The 26,984-nt window shown below is 37.8% G+C and overlaps 1 protein-coding gene across 6 annotated transcripts in view; it reads left to right on the top strand.

Moving 5' to 3' along the window:
- adka (adenosine kinase a) overlaps positions 1-26,984 on the top strand; it is a 157,918-nt gene that overhangs the window by 106,702 nt on the left and 24,232 nt on the right. For all 6 annotated transcript variants that reach the window (XR_007186771.1, XM_048204880.1, XM_048204879.1 and 3 more), the window contains exon 7: positions 12,317-12,487. Coding sequence is in view for 5 of the 6 variants with exons in the window: in XM_048204880.1 (XP_048060837.1) it covers positions 12,317-12,487 (171 nt within the window). In the remaining variant the exon portion in view is untranslated. The remainder of the gene's footprint in view (positions 1-12,316; positions 12,488-26,984) is intronic.

The raw sequence follows: 26,984 nt of genomic DNA, 5'->3' as shown, positions 1-26,984 counted from the left end.
CTTCTGAAGCTGCGCTGGAAGGTGACAAGGGCTGATTTGGTATCTGACACAAGTGTTCACTCTCTCTCTCTCTCTCGCCTTTCAGTCTCTGGTCTCAAGGGTGATGTATACCAGAGCTGCTTGTCTGCTGTTTCTAAGGGCAAACAGTCTCTCGCCTTGGCCACCACTCTAATTACCATGGCCTTGGCAGATCAATGACTGATCCTTTTTTTCCCCCCATTGCACAAATGTGTCACTTTAGCTGTATGTCTTTCCATTAGCTCGCTCAATCATTGGCGGCTGATGAGACAGAGAGCAGCATGCCTTTCTTATTGGCTAAGGTCCAAGGCCTCGCTAATATAATCCTCTCCATCGATTATGTTCTGTTGACTTTCAGGAGAATTTTTTAGAGGAGTAATTAGGAGCCGCCCGCCCCGCAGCTGCTCCGAGGAGCCAAATACATTACTATGTACCGTCTCTTTTTAAAAAGCACCAGTATCCTCATTGCTGTTGGATATGTTATTACACTCTCATTTTCTTGTAGGGATAGAGGGTGACATTTACATAATGTAAGTTAAAATGATCTTATTTTTAAAGAGGAAGCGCCGTGACATCATCCAATTGATCATTTAATAAACGGATGCTGCCGGATTCTTTTGTTAGTCTTTTAGCAAAGGTCTTTTTAATATGAGGAGATAAAATATCATCCTGTATGTGATTCCCCGGCACAGAATCTGCGCCCTGAAGATTTTTACAGAATTGGAACAAAATGCCAAAATTAAATAGCATGTTTTAATGTTGTCATTGCTCTAAAGCAAATGAAAAAATCATTAAATTAATAATATATTATATTTTATATATAATTAACAATTATATTAATTTATAAATTATATCACTTTTTTGTTAACTGGTATAGGAAAAACAAACTAATTTGCATATACACCTAACAGCATATACTGTTAAAAAATATACCTTGGTATACTAATAAAAGTATACCTTGGTTTTTATTCAGTAAGGACTCATTAAGTTGATCAAATGTGATGGTAAATACTTTTATAATGTTACAAAAGATTTCTATTTCAAAGAAATGCTGTTCCTTTTCTAATATATTCAGCTTTGCATGACAGGAATAAATTAGTCAAATAAAAAACATAGAAACAGTTATTTTAAATTGTAATAATATTTCACAGAATTACTGTTTTTTACTTTATTTTTATCAAATAACTGCACAAGGGACTTGGTGTGCACAAGAGACTTCTTTTAAAAACATTTTACCGACCTCAAATTTTTGAATTGTTCGTGAGGGAAAGAAAAGAAAGAGAAAAGAAAATAACCCCTATTACCCCCTTGTAAATCCTTGGTCCCTGCACCCCCATTTGAAATCCCCTGGGTTAAACTATAGTGGCCATTAGTGGGCCACAGTAACGTTCCAGGTTGTCCCCCATGATAAATGCCCTGCCAATCAATCACAAAGTTCTTTACATCCTCCACCCCTTGCATGTTAGTTTATTAAACATTTTGGCTTATTAATTATGCTTTCAGATGCCAATAAATGTCTGATACTCTTAGTTTAACACACATTACCATATCCACATCCAGTCCTCAGATTTTCTGCTAAAATCAACACAGAAAAATCTTCAGATTCTGTCTGGGTCTGGTGATGACTTTATTCAGGTAGATTTATGAAAAAGATTATTTTATGAACACTGATTAGCCCTTTAAAAGCTTTAGGCAAGTGTTTCGCTCCAAATTATTTCTAATTGAAAGTAGTGCTGCATGTTATGATAATGTTACAGGCGTCTCATTGCGTTCCAAAACACCCTGGTTGGGAGGACAGGAGAGGACTTGTTGCATAATTACATGCTCCATGAGCCGATCTGTCTTGTCTTTGAAAGGATAATTGCCTGAGTGTCCTGATGAAACCTTTGTAGTTGAGAGAGAAGAGAAGCCAGTGGAGTTGTGCCACCCACCTTGAATGTGTGGGGCATCAAGTTGGCTCTTTCATTCCTCACAGTTATTTTTAAGCAAGGCAATTTACTCAATTGACTCTATGTACACAGTGTCTGCAGCTCTGAAATGAGGATCCGATCTGTGTAAAAGCATCAGCTCTTGTTATGTTTATGGAGGTGTATGTATACAGAAATCTTTATATAGAAAATATCAATGGAGAAGCAACAAGCTATAATCAAATCAACATGTAATCTGTTTATGCTCTTTAAAATGGAGCTAGATTGAAAGTTCTTTTGCCATCAAACGCAGGTTATTATGTTCCTCCAAGCTTCTCATTTTCTTCTTTGTTTAGAAAACGGCGTTTGCCTGATGTGACCTCGGCTCAGTGTTTGGAAGTGTCTTGTCCGCTATGTGATTTTGGTTTATAGCGCACATCATGTGAGTAGCCGGCCCTCGCGTTGGGCGGCTGCTAATGTTTACAAAATAGATGTCAGGTTGGCTGAAGCCTGAGGTCCATCAACACACTAGCTCACAGTGGACCATGGCTCACTTCACAAAGCCTGCTGTTTCCATTTAAGGCGCTTGACCCAGATTTCTTAATGACCTTTAGAGTTATTTTACACAATAGATGAGAAATGAGCTGAAAATAGTGATGATTCTTGTTGCTTTGCAACGGTCACACTAGAATAGAAGGTTATGTCCGCCTCTGACCGTTGCCCATGTTGCCTTGCTGCATATCTGGCCTGCTTTTCCCTTTATGAATGACTGATGTTGCTATCAAACACCCTGCCCACATTTAGTCTCATCGTTAGGCATTGACAAGAGGCACTGCTGTTGATGTTTTCATCAGGGACTCTCTCCACAGTTGCCGTCAGATGATTATTTAAACAGCCATTAATCATTAATGGCCCACTTTTGCATGCGCTCTTATGTTTCTGAGGGCGCGAGAGCCGGTTACGCTGCGTGGCACGTCGCAATCGAAAAACCGTCTTCGATACGGCTTATATTTCACTTTTAGCCTACGTCTCTAAGCGAGGGCAGGCATCGAGTTTGACAGCCTTCACACTACGTTGGATGTGTTTACACATTTGTTTCCTGTGGCGTTTGAATAGGATTTGACAAGCCCGAAGAGCGTGTGGAGGATTAATAAGCCCAACGGTTCCTCGGAAAGACTGAGACTGGTGTAGAATATGTAACCACTTAAAGCAAGATGAAGCCAGACTGTGTTCTTGGCTCAAGATTCCACGTCTTCTGGCAACCCGACGTTCAACAGCGTAAATTTGCAGTAGACAATAACATATTACCACCTCTTGGCATTGTGCCGTAAATTAAAAGTAGGTTTTTCTGCTCTGTGATTATTTCTCTTGGCTGCTTCAGCTTCTTTGGCTGTAACCCTAATAGTTATGAGCAATTCACTGAAACAATCTTAAACAGTGACTTGATGAAATCACAGCATCTGTTGATTTAAAGGGACAGTTCATGCAAAAACGAAAATTCAGTCATCATTTACTTACACTCATGTCGTTCTAGTTGTGAAAAGCACTATACAAATAAATGTGAATTGAATTGAATTAAATCATTAGTCTTCATCTTAAGAACACAAATGAAAATATTTTTAATATTCTCTCATAATTTTGTCTATCCATTTAAAGTCTACGCCACCAAAACGTTAACATATGAAAAAGGAAAAAAAAGAGATTGCACTTAATGTTGCACTGTAAGTACATTGCAGAGATTGCAACACACATATACAGCACATTAAAGGATTAGTTCAATTCAGAGTTAAGTTCCTGATAATTCACTCACCCCCATGTTATCCAAGATGTTCATGTCTTTCTTTCTTCAGTCGAATAGAAATTTAAGGTTTTTGAGGAAAACATTCCAAGATTTTCCTCCATATAGTGGACTTCAATGGCTACCAACGGGTTGAAGGTCCAAATTTCAGTTTAAATGCAGCTTCAAAGGGCTCTACATGATCCCAGCCTAGGAATAAGGATCTAATCTAGCAAAACAATCAGTCATTTTCTAAAAAAATAAATAAAAATGATATAATTTTTAACCACAAATGCTCGTCTTGCACTAGCTCTGCGATGCGCCTCGCATTACGTAATCACGTTGGAAAGGTCACGCATGTATGCTTGACCAATGTTTATATAAATAAAAGGCAAAATTAAATCCTTTCATCCTATAAAGCGATAGTGTCTCTTCTGAAGATTACATACAATGTCTTTTTTTTTTTTTTTACTTATTGCATTTTATTTGCATGGACTTTTAGTGGATGGAGTTATGCATACTCATTAAGTATCACTCATAAAAATGTGTTATTTATTAAAATATTTTATTTGTGTTTCGACAATTAATCATCTTATGGCTTTGGAACGTCATTGAGGTGAGTGACTGATAGAATTTTCATTTTTGGGTGAACTCTTTCTTTAACAGTGTAAGGACATCTCACGTTTGTCACGTTGGTTGCATATTAGCTGTTTAGATTCATCTGCTTGTTTTTTTTTTAAACAAAAATATGTTGATGGCAATATTGTTCCAAAGTAGCATCTGTCCCTATACCAATGTGTTAAGCAGACTGTGCAACTCATCCAGGCGAGCTTTCAACAGCATTTTCAATTTACCTCAGAAACTCCCAGCATGCTGAGGAGTGAGATGGATCCGGAGCTGGCACGTCAGGTGCCTCTTTGTCTTGTCCAACGAATCAAGCATTTTTTTCGGTATCTCAACAGCAGGTGAAAATCTAATTATACCAGGATAGCGAGAGGAGGCGAGCTGTTGCCATATTTTAGCAGCTCTTAATTGTGTGCTAAATAATCTGCCTCATGCACTCACTCCCATGTGGAGTCGCACCATGAAAAATGTCTCTGTGTCTGAAAAGTCACAGAAAGATGTTTACTTTGTTTTCCCTCATAAGCGTTCTTAGCACTAGCACGTTGCTCTCCCCATCTTGACGTCTGTCAGACTGACATTTTAACAATAAAGGCAAAACAAACAAAAACACATATAACACCTTATCTGGAGACTCTTCCCTCTCACTACAGTAGATGTTTTGTTATTGGAGCGAGGTGATGAATTATTACGCTGGCACCTCAAGGCTTTGGACTCTCAAACTTTTTTTGTCCGTGCTAAATCCAGATAAATTCGCTCTCTGAACACTAAGCACTCAGCACGTTGTGCGAACTCGACAGCTTAAAGTTTTGATCTCTATGGCTTCTGAGGGATCCTGCGACTCTAATTATGTAAAACCCTGCAGTTCTCTTTAGCTCTCTGATGTCCATCACGGTTAACCTCCTCATAGGGTTAATGTGTCAGGTTCGGGACTCCTCTTCCTATTCCCTCTGTGCTGGGTGAGTGTAATTACGACCTGTCTTATGGTGCTACAAATGAGCGCTCTGGGCCTGCCGCCCCTTGGCTCACAGAATAACACACTCCACCTGAAGTGGCGTTGGGAAGTGCACAGGACGGATGGTTCTCTTTAATGGACCGCCCGCCTGCGAGCGCGCCAACAATCCGGTAGTCGCATCACGCACTGCGTCTCGGATACATGTCAGGCTAATGGAGGTGCTGATTATTTATTTATGGGCATTATTGCTAAATTGCTGATTACATATTTTTCTAGTGTCTAATTTCTTTACACAGTCATTTTTATAGTTGAAGGCTGTGTCAGCCCGCCAGAAAACTGACCTCCCCTTTCCCTCCCACAGCTATTGTAGATGAATATAATAGCCTTGCTCTCCCTAGAGGACGGTGGTTAAGTCGTCTGGTTTTTGAAATGTATCTTGACTTGTATTCACCTGTACCTGTCCACTGAGAATCCATTGTTTAGCTTGTGATTTAATTTATTACATTTATAGCCATCCTCCTTTCCTTACATGTGATTCCACAATGAGATTTTTTTTAAAAATCGATACCATCAGCTGTGTTTATTTTAAACATGACTCTTAACATGAAATAAACGCTCAGATTAAGTCCATCACGACGTGATACTCTGGCCCACTTGCGCTGATGGTCTTTGGATGTTTATGCTTGTCTCTGTGTTCATTATAAAAAAATGATTCTTTAATCAAGCACAGGCTTTTCCTTTTGGCGTCGCAGTCGGATAAAGACACGTTTGATGGGGCCCAGAAAGAAATCGAAAAAGAATACCGCGTTTGAAAAGAGCTGGCAGCTGTTGAGCTTTCATGTCACAGGCTGCCTGCCATTAGACTGAGCAGCAATATTAGATAAGGCCCTGTAGAACATGTTTCTTAAGACAGGCAAAAAGAAACCAGATGTGATGTGGACTGTGAGGACTACAGTGTAGTAAGATGAGCAGAAAACATCAAACATCTTCCAATCCCTTTGGTATGCTCAATCCTGTGGTGTCTTCCTATTAAAATGGATTTATCTAATGTTGAATTGGTGTAATTGAGACACTCTGAATAAAACATCTTGCATTGAGAAGATACTCCTGGTTTTTGGTTCAATAACATGATGCTCATTTTTTTTAGACTGGGTCTATTCATAAAAAAAAAAAATAATAATAAAAAAACATTAAAAAAGCACTTCATGCAATTGTGATGTAGCGACTGAGACGGATCAGACGTGCAATTATTTGTTATATTTAACAAATAATCCACAATATCCCTCACCTAACAAGCGGACCCATGAGGTAGAGTTCTAAAGCGCTGCTCCCTGAAGAGCAACTAACACCCAAATGCAGCTAAGACCAGGCCTCTCGTTACTGTGATAACAAAGATAAAGTTTACAACTCAAACGAATGTAGAGTTTTGATCTATATTCACTTTGAAACAGAAAAATTTCTATATAGTCCATCCTAATTCTATACCCTCTATATATAATCACTTGAAATATACAGTTATGTATCCAATTATCCTATGCAATCATATGTTCTCTATAGTGTTTTGCCTATGCATTACTCTTTGAATGAATGTTTTAGCCTTACTTACTTAATCAAGGTCACATGTATACCATGTTTGGTATCTATGAGTTTGTTTAAATGACCTGAATCATTTACATTATATGTCAATACCTATGCAATATGTTAGTATTATAAGAATCTTTAGTAGTTTCTCCATCGGCACCCAATCAAATTATTATACAAAACACCCTACTAGAAGACAAAGGATTGTAAAGTTTGCCTCCAAAGGTACAACTCCTTATTGGCTTACTCACCTTAAAAGATCACTCATCACAAGATCACTGATGTGAAGATGATGCTGAGCTTGAAGTCTTCTAAGGTCCCCTAAGCTTGTGCCAGGCTGTAGCCTTGTCTTTCCATTCATCAAAGATCCTCTGACTCACACTGGTTCTCTCTCATCAAGACTACTTCAGCAAAGATCCTCAATAAAAAGCATCAGGACAGTTTTATTTAAATGGGTGAGACATGCAAGTATCAAACTTAGTCTCATTATTTGATATTTTTAGTATCCCCTATACCCCTTTTAAAGAAGGGTGCATTAGAACTAAGAAACTGATGGTTTGCTCAAGGCTGTTGATCTGCTGAATTTCAAACAATGCTGTAACTTCTTTCTTTCCTGTGTTCTGCTTCAGCTCTCTTTCCATTACTTAATTGTATGCACGTATGTGTATGTTAGATTAGTCTAAGCGTTTAGTCTAGTTAAAAAAGTCTTGTTCTCACATAAAGTTGTTCTTAGTTCACACTCGTACTGGAGTCCCTAATCATGCAGGTTTTGACTACATGCTCTGAGTAGTACTGTACAGTAAAAAGTTATTTCCCATACACTAGAAATGAACATTTCTTAGAATTAATAAATAATTAATACTGAGCGTTCGCTGGACAAACAGGTTAGTTGATTGTGGTGTTAATTCTGCTACATCAAGTTAATAAGTTATAATTTAATATATATAAATTTATAAAGTATTATAATAAAGTTATAATTAAGTATTCATATTTCCCTTCAGCTAATTTGCTACGGTGACTTACTATACAGCTCTTAAATAATGTTTTTTTTTATATTGCGTTTTGATATTTTTGGGTGGAATAAAGTAAAAATTGTCAGTCACATATACTGTATCATGAAGAACATTTTTCTCATTAAAAAAATCTTGTTAAATACTTTGGCAAACTCTTTTATTTGTATTATTTCATTTATTTTTGTTAAAATACTGTTATTATTTTTTGCACAACCAACATGCAAAAAATAAAACAACAGAAAATTATATCATAGTGATGAACCCTGCATACCCTCATGACTGTCAAGATCAGTCAGTCTCTTAAAAATACTAGATTTATTTGTCTTTTTATTATGACAAGGCACGATTTATTCAAGTTCAATGTGGTATAATCTCCATTTAAAAAAGAGTGAGTAAATGATGGCAGTATTTTTTTTTAAATATTGTGTGAACTAGCACTTTAATGATCATAAACCCTTTTACTGGGACAAATATTTGTTACTAGATTAAATTGGTTGATTAAATCGGCTGGTCACCGAGCAGACTCCACTGTGTTTCTTTTGGTGGATGACAATCAGCCACTCTATCCAGGGCAGCAGTGTATTACTCGTTTAAGATGGCTGCTGTGATAGCCAGGTGTCAGGTCAGTGCAATCTGCTCCGAGCAGGCCATGTATTGATCCTTCATGCGGGACTCTTACAGAGATAAAACCTGCGTATGACATGTGAAAGGGTGAAGATTCTCATCTCAAGGGCTCACTCTAGTACAGGGAAGTTCAGACTGGCCTGCAACGAGCCAGCAGCAGCAGGCTTCCCTTTCTCTGAGCACATGGGCTTGAGAGGGCTGTTTAGCATGCAGATTTAATAGAGAATGCTAAACACGGCCCTTTGAAGGGCTTTAATAAACTGGAACAGATGTCTTGTGAGCACTAGGGCCATGTCTTCTGCCACCGAATGGGCTCGTCTGGATACATGCATTTCCATGCAACGGACAGCGGTAATTCATAAATGATACATTGTGCATTAAGGCCTCTTTGAGTGACAGGTGACCTTTCATGTCGAGATTGTGCTTTTTATTCAGAAGGATGTCCAGAGAATTGCGAAACTTTTGAAAGCGGGACAACAGTACGGTAGGCTCTGGCACTCTGCTCTTGCACAAAAAAGTCCCTCCTCAGAAAGCTGTGAAGTGGCAGTGCCGGTGGAGTTGGGTTCAGGGAGGAAAGAGAGCAGCACATCCATTAAAGCAGCTTCCCTCTGGCCATCTCTCCAACTTCAAACACACCAACATTAAAGTTCCAATAATGCAGTGGGCTGATTCTCCCAAACGATGCTCGCACATCATAGCCGAGGTGTGCTAATGACAGGGGTAATGCTGAGAGACGTACACACGGATGGTCCATTACCTCTGCACAGACAGCATCTAAAGCTACCCAGGATGCTGTTGGGCTTGAGCCAGTATAACCACCATAATGTTTGTTTTCAAAGGCATTTTATTTCTTACTAAGTCAAGTTTATTTCTTACTATTATATATTATAATATATTGTGAAACCAAAATTTATTCAGACACCTTGAACATTTCATTAATTAATACAGTTTATTCACTATAGTTTAAAAAAATGGTATTAAAATATGACAAGATCTCAGAGTTAAACTGTGTCAGAAAAAAATTATCTTAATTATGTCAGATAACACTTAAGCAAAACATGGTCAGGTCAAAGTGTATGAATAATTTTTGGTCCCAAAATTTTATCAATTTTACTGGTAGTCCACTGTATGAAGAATTTTTGGGTATAATATGTCAGTTTACTTGACATAAATTAACTATAGTGTCCTGCACATATACATATATATATATATATATATATATATATATATATATATATATATATATATATATATATATATATATATATATATATATATATATATATATATATATATATATATATATATATATATATATATATCATATATCTCTGCATCTGTAATCATTGACGATAACGGAAAGATGTTTTGTAATGTACAATATGCCCAATATGTGTCTGGTGACAGAACAAGCTTCTCAAATTCCCTGTGTGAATGGTGTAATAGCTGACACAGTCACACTGAACACATGAAGGTCACTTCTCTCACTTCACTCTCGGCTACAAAAGTCTCATCTGTTTTAATGCAGTTCTCTGAGCGTTAGTAAGAGCCAGCGCTCCCCTAACGGTGCACCCTTCTCTCGTTCACACACTCTATTGTGTTTCTCTCTCTATTTTCTATTTTCTCCCTCTCCTTGTCCTCCTATCCCCCTTAATCTCACCTGCACTGTATCTCTGAATTATTCTCTCAGTGCAAGAAGAACTGTATCGAAGGAACAGGCCCAGTGTAGGGTTTCAGGTTTAAACGTGAAGGTGTTTCCTTACCAGCTCTGTATTCATTCACACAATGAACTGAGGAGCCTCTCTTGTTTCTCGGTAAGAAGAGTCCAGACAAGACCTTTGTTTTCCACTTCATCAGATGCAAGCATGTTTTTTTTTTTTTTTACTCCTGTCCTCCTGGAACAAAGGCTGGAGAGCAGCCATCACATTGGGCTCAAATGGCTCTCTTAGACCATCCTATGCAAGCAAGGGGAAAATCACACCATGTCTTCAGATTGCCTCTCTGGGAGCATTATACACTTGGGAAACTTTTTTTTACAATTATCAAATTCATACATACAGTAATATTTTAAATGTGGTGTGAACATGTTTTTTTTATGATAATACCACATGGGTTTTTGGTGTTTTTATCTCTATTTTTTTTTTTTTGGTGCTGGTAATTCTTTTATGATATATATTTAATTTATATATATATCATTATTTACCATAGTGCAATAAAAAAAAAAAATATGTCATGCTCAAAATTATTCATACCCTTGGTAAATATGACCAAAGAAGGTTGTGAAAATAAATCTGGTCAGATGAAACAAAAAATCAGCTTTTTTAGTAGCAAACACTCGAGATGGGTTTGGTGCACACAGGGGTAAAAAGTAACCCATGTGTACAATGAAATATACTGCTGTATCTTTAATGTTGTGGGCCTATTTTTCTGCTGGAGGTCCTGGACATCTTGTTCAGATACATGGCATCATGGATTCTATCAAATACCAACAGATAAAAAATCAAAACCTGACTGTCTCTGTTAGAAGTCATATAATGGGTCGTGATTGGATCTTCCATCAGGACAATGATCCAAAACAAACACAAAAATGTGTCACTGAGCACAAAATGAAACTTCTGCCATGGCCATCCCAGTCCCCTGACCTGAACCCTAAAGAAAATGAGTGGAGTGAACCGAAGAGAAGAAGCACCAACATGGAGCTGGGAATCTGAAGGTTCTGGAGAGATTCTGCATGAAGGAATGATCTTTGATCTCTTGTCAGGTGTTCTTCAAACTCATCAGGCATTATAGGTGAAGACTCAGAGCTGTTCTCTTGGGAAAAGGAGGTTGCAAAAAGTATTGAATAAAAGGGTATGATTAATTGTGAGCAGTGTGTATTAGAGAAAACATTTTTCTCATAATGAGATTTTCCCCCCATTTAAAATTATTATTCTCCAATGAAAGGTTGGATTTTTGTAGATTTTTTAAATAAAAGATCAAAAGTATTAACGGTGCAGATTTTCACAGCCGTCTTTGGTCATATTTACCAAGGGTATGAATAATTTTGAGCATGACTGTATGTATTTTACTATCACAAGGAATGTTTAGCTATCCTTGTGATAGTAAAACTTTAGATTCCCTACTTTGTGAGGACTTTCTGCTGTTCCTCACATGGAAAATTGATTAATAAACAATAAAATGTTGTTGTTGTTTTTTTGTGTTGTTGTTGTTGTTTTTTTTAAATATAAAAATGCAGAAAGTTTTGTGAGATGGGTAGGGTTATCATTTTATTATCATCTGTTCACAAAAACAGTGTTGTATGCATATTTGTTATGTTTGTTCAGAGAGAGCCCTCAGCATAGGCATAAACAAGATGTATAAGTGCTCCTCAGAGAGCTGTGTGACCTTGCAGGTGTTCCTGTATGAGGAGATGGGCCAAGGTGCCCTTTGTTGTATTGGATTGTCTCTTTGAACTCTTCTTGCTCTCTGATGGAAGCGCCAGTGCAATTATGGACTCCATTTGTCATCATTCATTCTCATCTCCTAAAACCTTAATCCTGTTTGTGCCTCATCATACTCTCCATTATATCAAGCTTAGCCTTGTTTACTCCACATGGAGGAGGAACATGTGTTTTTGTTTTTCTTTCTGTTGTGTTGTAATGCTGAGATTTACTTATATAGAAGCTCCAAAAGTCCAATATTATATGTGTTTAATGATTTCTTTGTTGCACATTCTTAGTAATGTTAAGAACGAAACTTAAACCAAGAGATAAACCATCTGAGATGCTCTAGTCTCAAAAACTGCACAGGTTTTGACTATCATTTTTGTCTTATTCTGAAGGGGTTCTTCCTGACCGTGTCCTTGGAGTCGATCCTGAAGGTAGCCAAACACGCTTCTGACAACAACAAAATCTTCTGCTTGAATCTGTCGGCTCCATTCATCTGTGAGTTCTTCAAGGAGGCCCTGCTGAAGGTTATGCCCTATGTGGACATCCTTTTTGGCAACGAGACGGTGAGTATGCGTATGTGGACTCACACGGCATGGAATTATGTATGAAAGAAGTTCCTCCTCATGTCATCATGTAACACTTATCATCTATCGCACAGTTCTTGCTGTGTACTTGATGTGGTCAGTTCCCTGAGACAGGTCAGATGAGAGATTGCACATAGGCTTGAATAGACACACAACTCAAATTTTTTTTATTTATTTATTTATTTTAAATTATACGTGTAGAATAGTCATCTCACCTCAAATGCATTGTCATCCAGCACTGACTGTACTCATTGTGAGAGTAACACCACTCAGACAGCCTGCAGACTGGGCCACAAACAGCTTCTTACTTCAGCTTTTGAGGCTAATGTTCTGAGTCATGGTCTCAGGTCCACGCTCTGTTCTATACGTGCGGTTGGGACATGTTACGACTGGCAGTGTGGGTTTAAGATGTTTGACTTGTGCTGAGAGTCAGACCTGTCAAGTTAAAGCTCTTTCTCTATCTGAATATCTTAAGGGGTAGGGGTGGGCGGTATGACCAAAAACTGGTGTAGATAATGGTATTGGGATATATAACGTGACATAGTTGTTTTTTTGATTTTGTTTTTTTTTCGCATAGATGTTTTTTTGTTTGTTTGTTGTTGCCGTTTTTTTGGGGGGGTGGGGTAAGAAATTATTATTTTTTTATTTAGCAAAGACCCATTTCAGAAAAGCTGGAAATAGCTTAAAATCCCAACCTCACTTCAAAGAAAAATAAATAGAAAACATTTCATTTAATTATAATAATATTTCACAAAATTATTAGAATTATTTTTAAATTAAAAAAATAAATAAAATTATAAATTACATGTATTTTTTTTACTTTTTTAAAAAAAAATTAGATAAAGTTTTGAATAGTAGTTTACAGAAGGTACTTTCTTAAAGGATTATTTTCTCTTTATTTGACACAAAAAAAAAAAAAAACAATACAGCTTCATGTTATGTTGTAATGACACAAAAAGAAACTCTGCACACCACTTGCTGAATTAAAAAAACAAAATGAATTAATGTGGCAAATCTCTGTATGCTGATTGGACGAATCACATTTAAAAGTGTTCTAAAATAGCCAATTTATTGTACACACACCAATTGAATATATGTTAACTCATTAAGTCGTAACATTGTATTTTCATGTTTCTTTGTTGTTGTCATGTCATAAATTACATAAGCGGTCCTGTCCACTGATAGCTGCATAAATAAGTCTCTTGTGATATAAAAAATCTTGACCAATTTCTAGTGTTGCATGTTATACACTGCCCGGCCCAAAAAAAAACTTGCTGTTTGGATTTAAATAGGCAAATGCTTAAGAGTCTATGATTGGATCATTATTGCAGTGATTATGTTTCTAGCATGTTATATGTTTGGTAACAGTTCTTCTAACCCTAAATGATGGAGTGTGTAGCTTTTCATTTCTTAAACAACCATGTAGGAACACACATCAAGAAGAATGTTTGGGAGCACGAAGAGTCATTTTCATGCAAAAATTGGCCCCTTTGAGTCCATACATTAAATTCATTGAAAGTCTTTGGGATGTGCTGGTGTAGACTTTACAGAGTGCTCGACTCTTGCATTGTCAATACAAGATCTTGACCAAAACATTATGCACCTCTTGATGGAAATATATGTTGTGATGTTATTTCCATCAAGAAGTGCATCTTTTTTTGCTCAAGATTTTGTATTGACAATGCAAGAGTCGCACTCTGTATAGATTCTTCTTTCACAATTTGAGCCTGATGAGTCTTGGCTTTGTCTTCCTGGAATGGGGCCATGATGTGTCTTCCTACATGGTTGTTTAAGAAATGAAAACTACACTCTCCATCAGTTAGGGTTAGAAGAACTGTTGCCAAACATATAACATGCTAGAAACATAATAATCACTTTTTTTTTGGCCTGGCAGTGTATATCCTCAATGCTCCTTAAACACTGATGCTGGTCAGGTTCAGATTCTGTTTACTCAAACTATTAATAGAGCTGCTGTAGTTCCTCTTAAACTGACAACCACAGTTTTGCTTTTTCTCAGGCTAATTAAATAGTGTATATGTGGCAAGTAGCTGCAGTCTTTGGTGGGCAGTATTAATGCGTGTTAGTCTTTATGTATGCCTAGCTCTCTGTTGGTTGGTATGAAGTGTTTTGGCAGCTGGAGCTTGTCTGAATGCGTGTGTGTGGGCGGGATCTAACGCAGACAGGCAGGCCTTTATCTGTGCTGACAGGGTAGGCGCAGCGAGAGACGTCCAGGCCCTGCACCAGCCTCACGCCCCCTTAACTGGCACACACCAAGTGTGTAATATCCAGGGAGCGGCGTTGGTCTAATTGAGTCCTTCCCTGCTCCCCTCCTGCCTGCCTGCATGACATGAACCAGAGAAAGTGAAACATTTCAGGAAATGTAATGGCCTCCAGTTAATTAAGTGAGAGAGCCTTGCAGTAAGAGCCAAAACCAGATGGCGCTGAATTTATGCTCACTGAAATCAACGCACACAGCGGCGCGTACACAAACACATGCGTAATCTAGAACAATTTGCCCTCCGTTTGCCACATACATGATAAAATTCAACAATGTGAATTGTCTGTGTCATTACAGATGAATTTGTTGAGCAGAAGGCTCAGACAATGTAGATAAATGGCATGATTAATTGGAACAGAATGAATAACCCTGACTGATGTTGTATAAGCAGTGATTAACTCGCGCTCAGAGCTCAGATTGTTTTAAATAACAGGGGAGTTAAAGCCATGATTGCTGGGAGGTTACGAAATGATTGAAATCGCTCCGCTGCTGCTTATGGGAGAGAGAGAGAGGGAGAGTAGGAGAATCAACGAAGGAGGAAGACAAGAACTTGGAAGAGTTGACTCATTGTGATGATCTACCCAAAAGGCTTCTGCCCCAGCGCTGTCTTTTGAATAATGTTATTCATGTCTCGAAAGACAGACAAGGAAATTGGAGTCTTTTGACATGCCCCAGAACATATGATCTTGGACTTTGCATCAGAAGCCGCCATGTTTGCCTGTGTGTGGCGTTTTAATGATTCTTATAAAACAGTTAGGTCCGGTCCTCCAATTTGATTGGCTGAGTGGCGTTCCGAGAGCCCATGTAAGTTATCGGATAATATTAGATTTTTTTATTTATTTATTTATTTATTTATTATTTAACTGTATCAACCAATAGATACATTGACATCACTTTTCCGCCGAAACACGCTGCCTCAGCCTGTCTGAGCAAAAGATGCTGCATGACTGGATTTAGTAAGGAAAACTGCAAAAATGCAAGTAAACAAACAATTATCAGTTTAAACTAAAGGTTGGAATAGGTAGTGTTCCTTACAATTTACCAAAGATCCAGTGATCCATGGATATTGACATGCAGCCAGGAATCGTGTTTCCTGACATTTATATGTGCCTGATTTCGACGCCGAGCAAATACATAAAGCAAATTTGCCTGTGAACGCTTTATATAAATACAATATATAGGTCTAAATACGGGTGATCACTTATATCAATGTTATCATCATATCGTCCAGCCCTAAAACTTGTATATTTTCTGTCAGTGTTTATTTAAAAACACCCAATTATGCAGAATATAAGATGGTAAATATTTAATTGAGTTGTCAATACAGTATATAACAATACAATATACAGGGAATGTTTTCATGTTTTGCTGCCTGTTCAGTCCAGTTGTTTCTGTGAATTGCAGCGATCCATTTGCTTCTCTTTTCTGTAGCTTTCGGCAGTCTGTAAAAATATGCCTCAAATTTCTTGTCAAATCTATTTGTACAATCAATCGCAAAGCTCTTTCCCATTTTATATGTGTTTTGTGTGTGTTCGTGGCATTCACACTGAAAACCAATGCTGACACTCTATATAGGATATTTGATTGTTCATCCTCATTTCTACCATTTTTACATTTCTATTACTTTTGCAGTCATCATGCTTACTTAAAATGAACACTGATAATTAATTAATTAATAACACTGTTAAATATAATCTTTTGCAAATCTCAAAATATCAATTTTTCAAACTGTACATTTTAATGTTGTGATCCCTAAATTCACTTGTAGCTTTAAAATGGTTGTTTTTGGTTGTTAGTGTTTTTGTTTGTTTGTTTGTTTGTTTTATTTTATTGATTATCATGATTAGTGTTTTATTTTTATTACTGTGTAATGTTTTTATGTTTTTTTTGTTTTGTTTTTTTACAAAATAGCATAGAATTTTAATAACTGCCATTTTATCGGTAACTTATCAGCTGGAATTTCAATATTGGTGCAATTTCATTGGCTGCAAAAATGGACAAACTTACTCATTATTAACTCATTTATTTGCACTTGCTTTTTTTTTTTTTTTTCTTTTGTATTAATTAGATCAGCAGAATTCCGAAAAAATTTTCAAGATACTTTTGATTAGATGTTTTGGCTAATGTGATTATATTAAAAATAAAACTGCAGCAACTAACACATTTGACCATATTTAAGTAAAGAAAGTAACTCCATTCCACAGACAGAAAATGCAGAAAACATCTAGATTCTGTCTGGGCCTAATTATGACTATGTCTAGTGTTCTACATCTAGGCTCATACATTGAGAGTAAGCACTGTGCTTGCTTTGTGGAAGGATACGTGAGTGTTTGCATAACTACAGTGATATTGTCTTGTGCTCGAGTGTGTGTCCTCCCCCGCTGATTGCGTGTAGGTGACGGACAGTTCATGCAGGAAGCCCGAGGCAATGAGGGATATGCCTGACATTGGGCCCCCCCATCTCCCAGCTGATTCAGACAGTTGCACGCACACACACTCACAAACATTGAGAGACAGATGTCAAGTTCTAAAAAATCCTGTAGACAATCAAACACGGACATTTCCAGAGCTCTGAGCCGTGGCAGGCCCCCTCTGAGATGCTTAGATGTCTTCCTGAGACATTTGGTGATGTTTTACATGGTTAGCAAAAAAATGTTTTAAAGTAGTTTGGAAGCAGCTGTCTGAATTCAGAGCAGAAGGAAAGAAGGACAGGGGGGGAGAGAGAGAGAGAGAGAGAGAGATGCAAGGTGAGGTAATTAAAACAGTGCTTGAGCTGGATGCTGTCAGGAAGACTCACGCGATGCGCACTCTACATGAGTGCTTTACTGCATCACTCACTGCACTCAATTAAAGCCGTCTGTCTGCTCTCAACCCCTATAGAATGACCTGCGAGACATTGCTATGTGGAGAGACAGTTAGGAGTGTTAGGACAAGTGATTTGCTCTCAGGGAGCAAGAGACACTAACAAAACCCAAGTTTTTTTTACAGTGATTATTTATTTATTTATTTATATATTTATTTATTTGCATATTGAGTTTGGATGATATATGAAAAGCATGGGTAAAATGGTTCTCCATGGTCATGGAAAGCTCTGAAAAAACACATTTTAAAATTATTATAGTAGTAGTATTAAACTATATTATGTTACCATTATTTTCCAGGCCTGAGAAAGTTGTTAATCAATTCTTTAAAATCATGGAAATATATGTATTGAACATATGCTTTTGGTATTTATTGGATTTTTCTATTACTTAATTTGGGAGTTGGTTGTATGTATGTGTAAGAAATAATCTATGGTTGTGCATTAAACGATTTTAATGCATGACGTGGAAGCAAAGAACCACTCAACACGAAGAGGAGTGCATTTAAATTGTTTAATGCACAGTTTTATTATTTTTATTATTATTGTTATAATATTAATTAATAGTTTGTAATATTAAATATTGTTTTATTATATTAATTTTATTATTATTACATTTTAAAAATATATACATTAACAGCCCCATAAATTACTGTGTGTGTGTGTGTGTGTGTGTGTGTGTGTGTGTGTGTGTGTGTGTGTGTGTGTGTGTGTGTGTGTGTGTGTGTGTGTGCTCTTTACAGAAAAACAAATACTTCTATAGATTTATAGTCCACCCTAGTCCATTTTTATATCTCAGGGATGATAGTTGTGGGCTTGTATGTCGCTGCTGGATCAGATTGGGTCACAATGGGGAAGTTCAGCTAACAACTATAATCGGAGGACTCAGGAGGCTTTCCCCAGAGTATCCCTCACATTGAGCCACAGAGGCCATTTTCAGCTTGATGGGGAGTTCCATAACACAGATTTGAGGGTGAGAGTGAACCCGGGCTGGCACTGCCTTTAATAGGTACAGCAGCAGAGGCGCCTGGCTCTCTTTAGAGACGAAGAGTGATGATGGATGGAAGAGACGGTATTGTGTTGAGGGCCGATCAATAGCTGCCACCGAGCTCAGTGTATTTCTGTCACTGTGGAGTTGAGTGTAGGATGTCAGCTGGTTGTTGCCAGGATGATTTGGGAAAGTTTAACACCAGCCCGCTCTGACGCCCCACACATCAGTCATTATGGTTAACAGAAGGGTTTCACGGTCATTTCTGCCGCACACAGTGACTCTCTCTCTCTCTCTCTCTCTCTCTCTCTCTCTCTCACTCTCACACACACACACATCTGTTCATGTATGTTTCATATTGATTCTCTCCTTCATGGAATAGTTAACTTGTCTGCAGTGAAGTACCTCTCATTAGTGACTTAACAATTATTCAACTAACACCATTATTCAAGGCCTCTACAATGGTAAATAGCAGGCACGTGCACAGGTAGGGCTCAACCTGTGCAGAGCACATGCCCTTTTTGTCCTTACACTCCGAAGTGCCCTTTTTTTGGAGGTGTTTTATTTTATTTATTTTCTTCAATAAATCAATGCTATTGGTCACACTTTACATCTGTCTGTCTGATTTGCAAATATATTTAGCCTAATAAAGGTATTAAAAAGAGCTTGTGACAAAATCGTTTTGGTTCCGCTCAAACTGTCAGTCAAACCTCTTAACTCCGCCCCCTGAATGCAGCGAACTGAAGTTCCACAGCAGAGCAGCTGAACGTCTTGCAACGGTAAATAAATATCTTGTTGTTTGAATAAGTACAACGTTGTCTTTACGAAAGAAACACTAGTATGTCTATAAAGTTTCATATTTTATGCATTTGAGGCCTGAGACCGGCAGCGGAGAGAGAGGTAGGGGGCTAGCATTTGCCATCTAAGGTAGTCATAGCCAATAGCCTACAAATAGCCTTAAATAGCCTGTGCATAGAGTAGTACTGCATCTTTTATAAATTGAGATTTTGGCCAAACGTATTTTACAAACGGAAAAACTGAGCTCTCATAACCTAATGATGACGTAGCCTAATGTGATACCGTAGTTTTAATGACGGACAAATGCCCAAATGCCGGGTGCCCTTTTCAGTTTCAGCACATGCCCCTCAAAAGGTCTGTGCACGGCCCTGGTAAATAGCCTACAATGTATAAACTATATTACAACAATAATAATTTAGAGATAATACATTAAAAATATCCCCTTGTCACGGTTTAGTGGGTTCTAGGTGTGCTTTGTTACCAGCTTAATCATTGTAAAATCATTTTTATGGCCACTCATGGCTTATTACTTAAAAAAAAAAAAAAAAAAAAAATCAAAAGTAAATAAAAATAAATTAAAAAAGAGCAAGGTGGCCAATAATAATTCACTTTCTTTACAAAAAATGTTTATTATCCTTTGACAAGTCTGTTGATAGATTTTGAATATATTTATGTCTGTTAAAGGTGGGGTAAGCCATATTTCAAAAACACTGTTTGGAAGTTAGTTGGGCCAACACCAACAACAAACATGTAGCCAATCAGCATTAGGGGGCATATGACGGTCGAGGAGAGAGAGAGAGAGCAAGAGGGAGATTTGAAGAAAGACTACAGAAAGAGAGACGAGTCACAATACAAAAGAGCTCAAAAGAATTTCACTGGAATGAAGGTTTATGACTGGGCAAGAGCTTTAGGACCCGCGTTAATATTAGAAAAGCTTTCCAGCGCTGGAGAGAGCTAAGCAGGAAAACCTGAAAACAGACGCAGAGGCTGGGTTTGAGTGTCGCCTCGCCTGCCAGCAGCGATTCGGGTTCGAGACCGACTCGGAGCAGGGTGGTTAGGATTGGAGGGTGAGTTTTCCAACAACGTTTTTGAAATATGGCTTACCCCACCTTTAATCGGCTAATTCCAATAATCTCAAATTGGCCAACAGTTGTCAGATAACTTTCTTCTACTAATTTTAGTTTTTACTCCTTTCGAAAGCTTCTAGAAGTAAAACGTGACATTGTCAAGTGTTTCACCAAAAGAAAAGGAAGTTTCTTGCTTTTCAATGATTAAATATTAAGTAATAGTCATGATGTAAGACTAACAATGATTTATGATGTAACTTGTCAGAATTTAGCGCAAAATGTTGTTTTTGAGCCATTTTAGCTCCTCCAGTAGGTTTTGTTGTCCTGTTTGTGGATGTTCCCCCAAGGATGACTAGTCATCGTTGACTAATCTGAAGCTGCACGTCATTCTTCTTGTATTTGTGTGTGTCAGACCAGTCTGTGACTCTATGGCCCTGCTGAGGAATGTGTGTGTACGGTCTCTATATTTACCGTTAGCCTGTATTAATCATGCAAGAGCTTGAGCTGCTGTCAGAGTCCCACAACCTTGTTTACATGCTAACTTGCATTCCTGTGATGAAGCACGGACAATGGCAGGCTTTGAAAGTGATCGGAACATACTCGGATTGCGCTAATAAGGCTGTCGTTGAGGGAGATGTCATGTGCCCAGGGTGGGGGTGTTTTCGTGTTTTTGTTGTTGTTGTTGTTTCTCCACCTCTTTAACAGACCATGCGTACAGGCCAGGAGACACGGCAGTCAGCACTCATGATTCTGGTAATGATATCATTACAGCTAGTGATTGCTTCTCATGCATTGTTTAACAAAGACATGTTTGAAGTGCTCAGCAGAGAGCTCAGGCAGATCTTTCTCAGCTTGCAAGCTGAATCAAAAGGCAGAAAGCAGATCAAGAGCAGGAGACACCTTTTTAAGCTCTCTACTCACTTTGCCAGAAAGAAGAAAGTTAAATTAACATCCTAAAATGACAGCTTGTGGAAAAAAAAAAAAAAAAAAAAAAAAAAAATTTAACACTCTCCTTTCTACCCATATACAGTACAGTGGTCCCACATCATATTTGGACCCTTACAAATGTCTAGTGTTTATTTTTATATCTATTTTAATCAAATAAATGCCGCTTGGTTTGATATTTTGTTATATAGTAAAGTTAAAGACATTTGTACATTTTTAATTACGGTTTAAATGTCCAAATAATTTTTGTTTTCGGGGGAGGGCACTGTATGGGCCAGATGGGATGTTTTGATGATCTTGTTATCATGGCTGCAGTGTGGGGGGTTTTTATGATGTAACCTCTGGATAGTTAGCGGTGAGCCACAGGAAAAGCGGGCCCGGTCCAACCCCCCCAAACTGCCTCTGCAGTCCACCTGGACACCCGCCATCTGCAGCCACATCAACAATCTATCATCCCACACTCTAAACAGCATCAACACACGCTCACGTCCAGGATATCAGAACACATCTCACGCCGAATTACAGAACATGCCTGTAGCATTTCTCAAACTCTCAGATCTCTGTGGTATCTAAAATGAAGCATCATAAACCCGAGAGTGATAGTGATACAGAGTGTTGTACTAAATAATGAGATTTTTTTTTTCTGCAGGCCTAGTCAAAACACTAGTTTTTTGTTTTGTTTTTTGCCCTGCCAGCATTTTCACATGGCCACAATCAGAAATTCAGAAATGGTTTAGCGGCAAATATATACAATCTATATATATATATATACACATCGTGATGTGAATGTGTTTATGATTACTTAAGTTTTATTTAATTATTTTTTAGTTTTATTGTATATACAGTCAAACCAAAATTATTCATTTTTGATATTTTAAATATTTTTTTACTAGTGGGCGCAGGACACTATAGTTCATTTATGTAAGCGAGGATAGCAAAATGGTAAACTGTGATGACATATACCCAAAAATTCTTCATACAGTGGATTACCAGTAAAATTGATAAAAATTTGGAACCAAAAATTATTCAGACACTTTGACCTGACCATGTTTTGCGTAAGTGTTATCTGACATAATTAAGATTAATTTTTTCTGACACAGTTTAACTCTGAGATCTTGTCATATTTTATTACCATTTTTTTTTAAACTATAGTGAATAAACTGTTTTAATGAATGAAATGTTCAAGGTGTCTGAATAAATTTTGGTTTCACTGTATAAATATATGATAAAAATAACAGCCTTATTATTTTTAAAAACCATCTCTCTCTTATATATATTTTTTTTTTTTTTTTTTTTTTTTTTTTTTTTTTTTTTTTGCAGGTACAAAACATTTTTTTTGTACCTGCATCAGCAGATTATTCGCAGAAATTTTAAGCAAACAAGTTTAAGTTTGCTTGTTGTTTATTTACTCAATTATTTAATAATTCACTGAATTTTATTATTACGGAAAATGACATGGACGATATATGAATCAGTGTCCATCATTTTGCGAGCAACTGGTGATAAAGAAAAATGCCATGTCGAAAAATGGAAATATTGAAAATATTTCCATTTTAAACCATGAAGGCGAGCCAGTTGATATCACACAAACAATGTGCAAACTTTGCGTGAGAGTTGTGTGGGAGAAGAAATCCAGAAATCCAGTCAGTTAGGCCTATTCACTACAGAAACTGAAAGTAAAAACTGACTGAGCTTTTGGCATCCGATGCTGCAATAACAGCGCATATTCTCTTAGAGACAATGAGAGATGAATCTAATTTATTTTCTTAATATTTCTCTTGTGGCCCATAGTGAGATTTTATTGTCCTCGCTTAACCCCACCAAATTATTGGACTGGAGCTGACGGATCACATTGGGAAAAATATGGGGGGGGCAATTTTTTTAAAAATAATTATTATTTTTAAGCGATACCCTGCCTTAACTTCCCATTTGAGTAGAAAACGTATCGACACAGGATAGAAAATTGAGTTCTTCAGACCATTTCATGGGGTTTTAAGTGTCTTACTCAAGGTCACAGTGGTGAGGGGTGGTCTCAGTAACTTCATGTATCTCTCCTTTTATACTTTCAACCTCAGACTGTGACCTTTGGGTTAGCAACGATCTACGTCTGTGTCGTTCGCTGCCTATCAGTCATTTCCTGATGTAATTTTAAGCTTTGTTTGCGGCTATATCTGGGCGACATGTCATCAGTAATGAAAGTGGTGTCTAGGACAGGCTTCGCTTACTCCCAGCTCTTTAGCAGTAATTGCATCTGGTGGTGGTAAGTATAGGATTAGTGGCTTTAGATAAATTTTCACTGAAAGGGCCTGTCTTCTGTAGCTTGTTTGTCACTCTCTCAGCGTCTCTCTTTTTCCGTCCCGTCCGTCTCTCTGTCTGTCTCTCTCTATTGGTTTGTTGTCGGTTGCACGTCACGCTCCAGTTGGCCTGCTGCATTCTCAGGGGAGTACCTTTAACACCTCAGCAGTGCTGGCTTTCTTCTCTCTAATCTTCCCCTTCCCCTGCCCAGATTACTGTATCAATAACCATCTGCCAGCCCCCTCAGACAGCACTGCCCCCTGGTACAGACAGAGCCTGTGGCCATACAGCCCTGACTCATGCAGGAATATGTGGGACGTTTGAGACAACGTAATGAAATTGCACTGCGATTGGCCTCATCAGTAACCAACAGTTGCGTCTTTGTTTTTCTTTCTGTCTGGGCCGCCACTGGTTCACCAATGTTTTAGCACAAAAAAAACAATGTGGGAAAAATAACATCTCATGACCGTGTGGTCAAGTTGGTTCCCTTTTTGTGTGTGTGTGTGTGTGTTGTTGCTGCTATTATTTTTTTCTTCCGTCAGTTAGCTGATGATTTAATAGCTCTGCCCATCTTTCAGGCTGTACATTTTGTTGAACTGTCTCCTTTAGACCCCTTCCACTTGCAGCTGGCATGGCTAACCCCCTGGCCCGGTTCACAAAGAGAAATACTCTCTTCTTCTTCTGCTTTGAGCTTCATCACAACATGGATAACCGCACAGGATGGAGATGAAAGTAAATAACCAGTGAGGTTAGCCCTCGCGAGCTCCTCTGCCCGGTCTGTCAGGGCCACATTTCTAGCCCCGACCAGATGTCAGTGTGCACTCACCCTGACACTCGTCACCTCCACTGTACCACCTTTATTCTTCTCTGTCCATCTTCTTTCATGATCTATTTTTATGACTGCTGAGTGTAAGGGTTATTTTTACACAAGTTAAAACATATGAAGTATAAACCATACTTTCCCAGTTTAAAGTGTAGACGCAACATGTTAGCAATTCGTAGGTTTGGTCACGATAGCATAAACACTGTGGCTCTGTGGTGCCTCCAAAACATTTCAGCTCATTTGTTTCAGTTGCCTGACATGACAACTTCTGCCTCAGCCAGTGGAGTGCAGCATTGCATGTTCACTTTTTCAGCGGCATTGGTTCCGAAAGTATTTTTAGGGATTTTTAAAAAGTCTTTGTTAAAGTATTATAAGCCTTGAACGAAACCAATTTGAAAATCGGACACAAAGACAAAGGTACAAGACTGTGTACTTAACGGCTTTAATGAGAGGAAAGAACTACTATCCAGTGAATCATTGGTGGAGATTTCTCTGCAGAATCAGTGATAATGTAGTTTTTCACCAGGAAGTCTGCTGTTAAAAACAATTGTTTAAAAAATAAGTTGAAAAAATTGGTGCTAATCACTTTTTTTCAAAAAAAAAAAAAAAAAAAAAGCATACACCATCAGTTATAAACCTCGTAGCACAAGTAGGTCTGTCTTTAAAGGTTTTTAAGTTATCATTAAAAATAGTTTCCCCTATGGAGAAAATGAATGGTAATTTTTATTTGTGGAAGCCGACTGTTACACTCTATGCTGTGAGTTTGGGAACAGGACTGCCTGTCTGTCTGACTGACTGACCAAAGCAGATGGGGAAATATTTGGGAAATATGTTTGGAAACTGTCATTATTTTGGTATTTCTGTCTGGTCCTTCTAGTAGTGCAGAAATTACACACTTCACCTTAAAGATTTTTGAGGAGGTTTCCACCATTTAGCTGTCGTAAGTCATTTTCAATCTTTAGCACACACAAAAAAATTTTTTTGCCACAAAAAAATATGATTTTTTGATTATGCTCTAGGGCTTTTGTTTTAAGTAACTAATAAATAATGAATAATAATACATTTGAGTATTCCAAATTTATTCCAAATCATGCAAAATGTGTACTCACATAAGTATAATTGGAAGTCAGTGGAGTTTTGTGTGATTGCAGCTTTAACATTTTTAATCTCCTTACAGAATAAGATGAGATTGGCTCCTGTCATTTCACATGTGTCTCTCTCCTCTTCCTAATTATGGCACACAAAGCCTTGGTTATGGTTAGTCTGTTGTGCTAATTGAGTGACTTTCAAAGTATAGATTTATTATAAGTCCAGTGTTTCCATAGTCTTGCCTAGTGAAGAGGGTCTATTACAGTTTTCCAGTGGGGTTGCATTAACTCTAATTCCTGGAGCTAATCTTGAAATAATGCTGCTTAATCACTCTTAATAAAAGAGTGGCTCACCTTGGCTGCTGGATGGCTGCATTATCAGATCATTGAGCTGTAATTGGTGTCATGAAACCTAGTGGTGGGTTATCTCCATGGGGATTGGAGTTTTTCCCTAACTTTATGGCGCAAAGATTAACCTTGGAGCGTTTGACCTCCATGCAGTGAACACAAACATGGGTGTAGCTGCAGCTCTGTGTCCCGGAAAAGGGAAAATGTTCTGACTGGAACCAAATACAAACAGCTAAATGCCAGGTTGAAGAGTTTTGAGTGATATCAGATGGTCTATTTTAGATTAATGTACATGTCTGGAGTCTATTATGCAGTGCCTGTGACAGACAGACAGATTGCAGGTGGTCTCGGCCCCTTACATCCATGAAGCACTGGTTCTTTCCACCCCCTCTTCCCCTCTAAAGGCCGAGGTTGTCACAACTGGTCCCTAGAGCCATTCAGTTGAGCAAAGGGCAGAGCCCAACACACATAATTGGAATCTTTTAACCCTCACAGAGCCCTTTTATTAACTGAAATAAAGCGGTTTCATTCATCTGTATGAGTTTGAAGATTGCTTGAGCTTGAGCTTGAGCTTGAGGATCAGGTCATGTTGGGGTATTTTATGTAACAGTATTTTTAACTAGTAGCATTGTTGCGAATTTACACACAATCCAGAGCAGAAGCTTGTTCACATCAAAGATGATAATTATAATTTAATATTCATGATAATTCTATGAGAATAGGAAAGTCACTTTCACAATGATTCATTCCAGCTCATGATTTATGAAGCTAATCATAATTCATCTGACTTAAATTGTAAATGACATAACTTAATAATAAACAAAACGTTATCATCGATTGGTGAGGATACTAATATAGTTTTCATTCTTGGTGTGGATAAGGTTTAAAGTTGGGTATCGCCAACTACCTCACAAAATGATACACATACATTACATTGTGGATATATTGTGCCACGTCAGAATATTATAATTTGATCGCGATTGAAA

Source organism: Megalobrama amblycephala, linkage group LG10 (assembly GCF_018812025.1).
Source record: "Megalobrama amblycephala isolate DHTTF-2021 linkage group LG10, ASM1881202v1, whole genome shotgun sequence".
In the NCBI taxonomy this organism is placed as follows: Eukaryota; Metazoa; Chordata; class Actinopteri; order Cypriniformes; family Xenocyprididae; genus Megalobrama; species Megalobrama amblycephala.
Note: the sequence above shows the minus strand (reverse complement) of the source record. Positions and strands in the feature narration are given on the sequence as shown.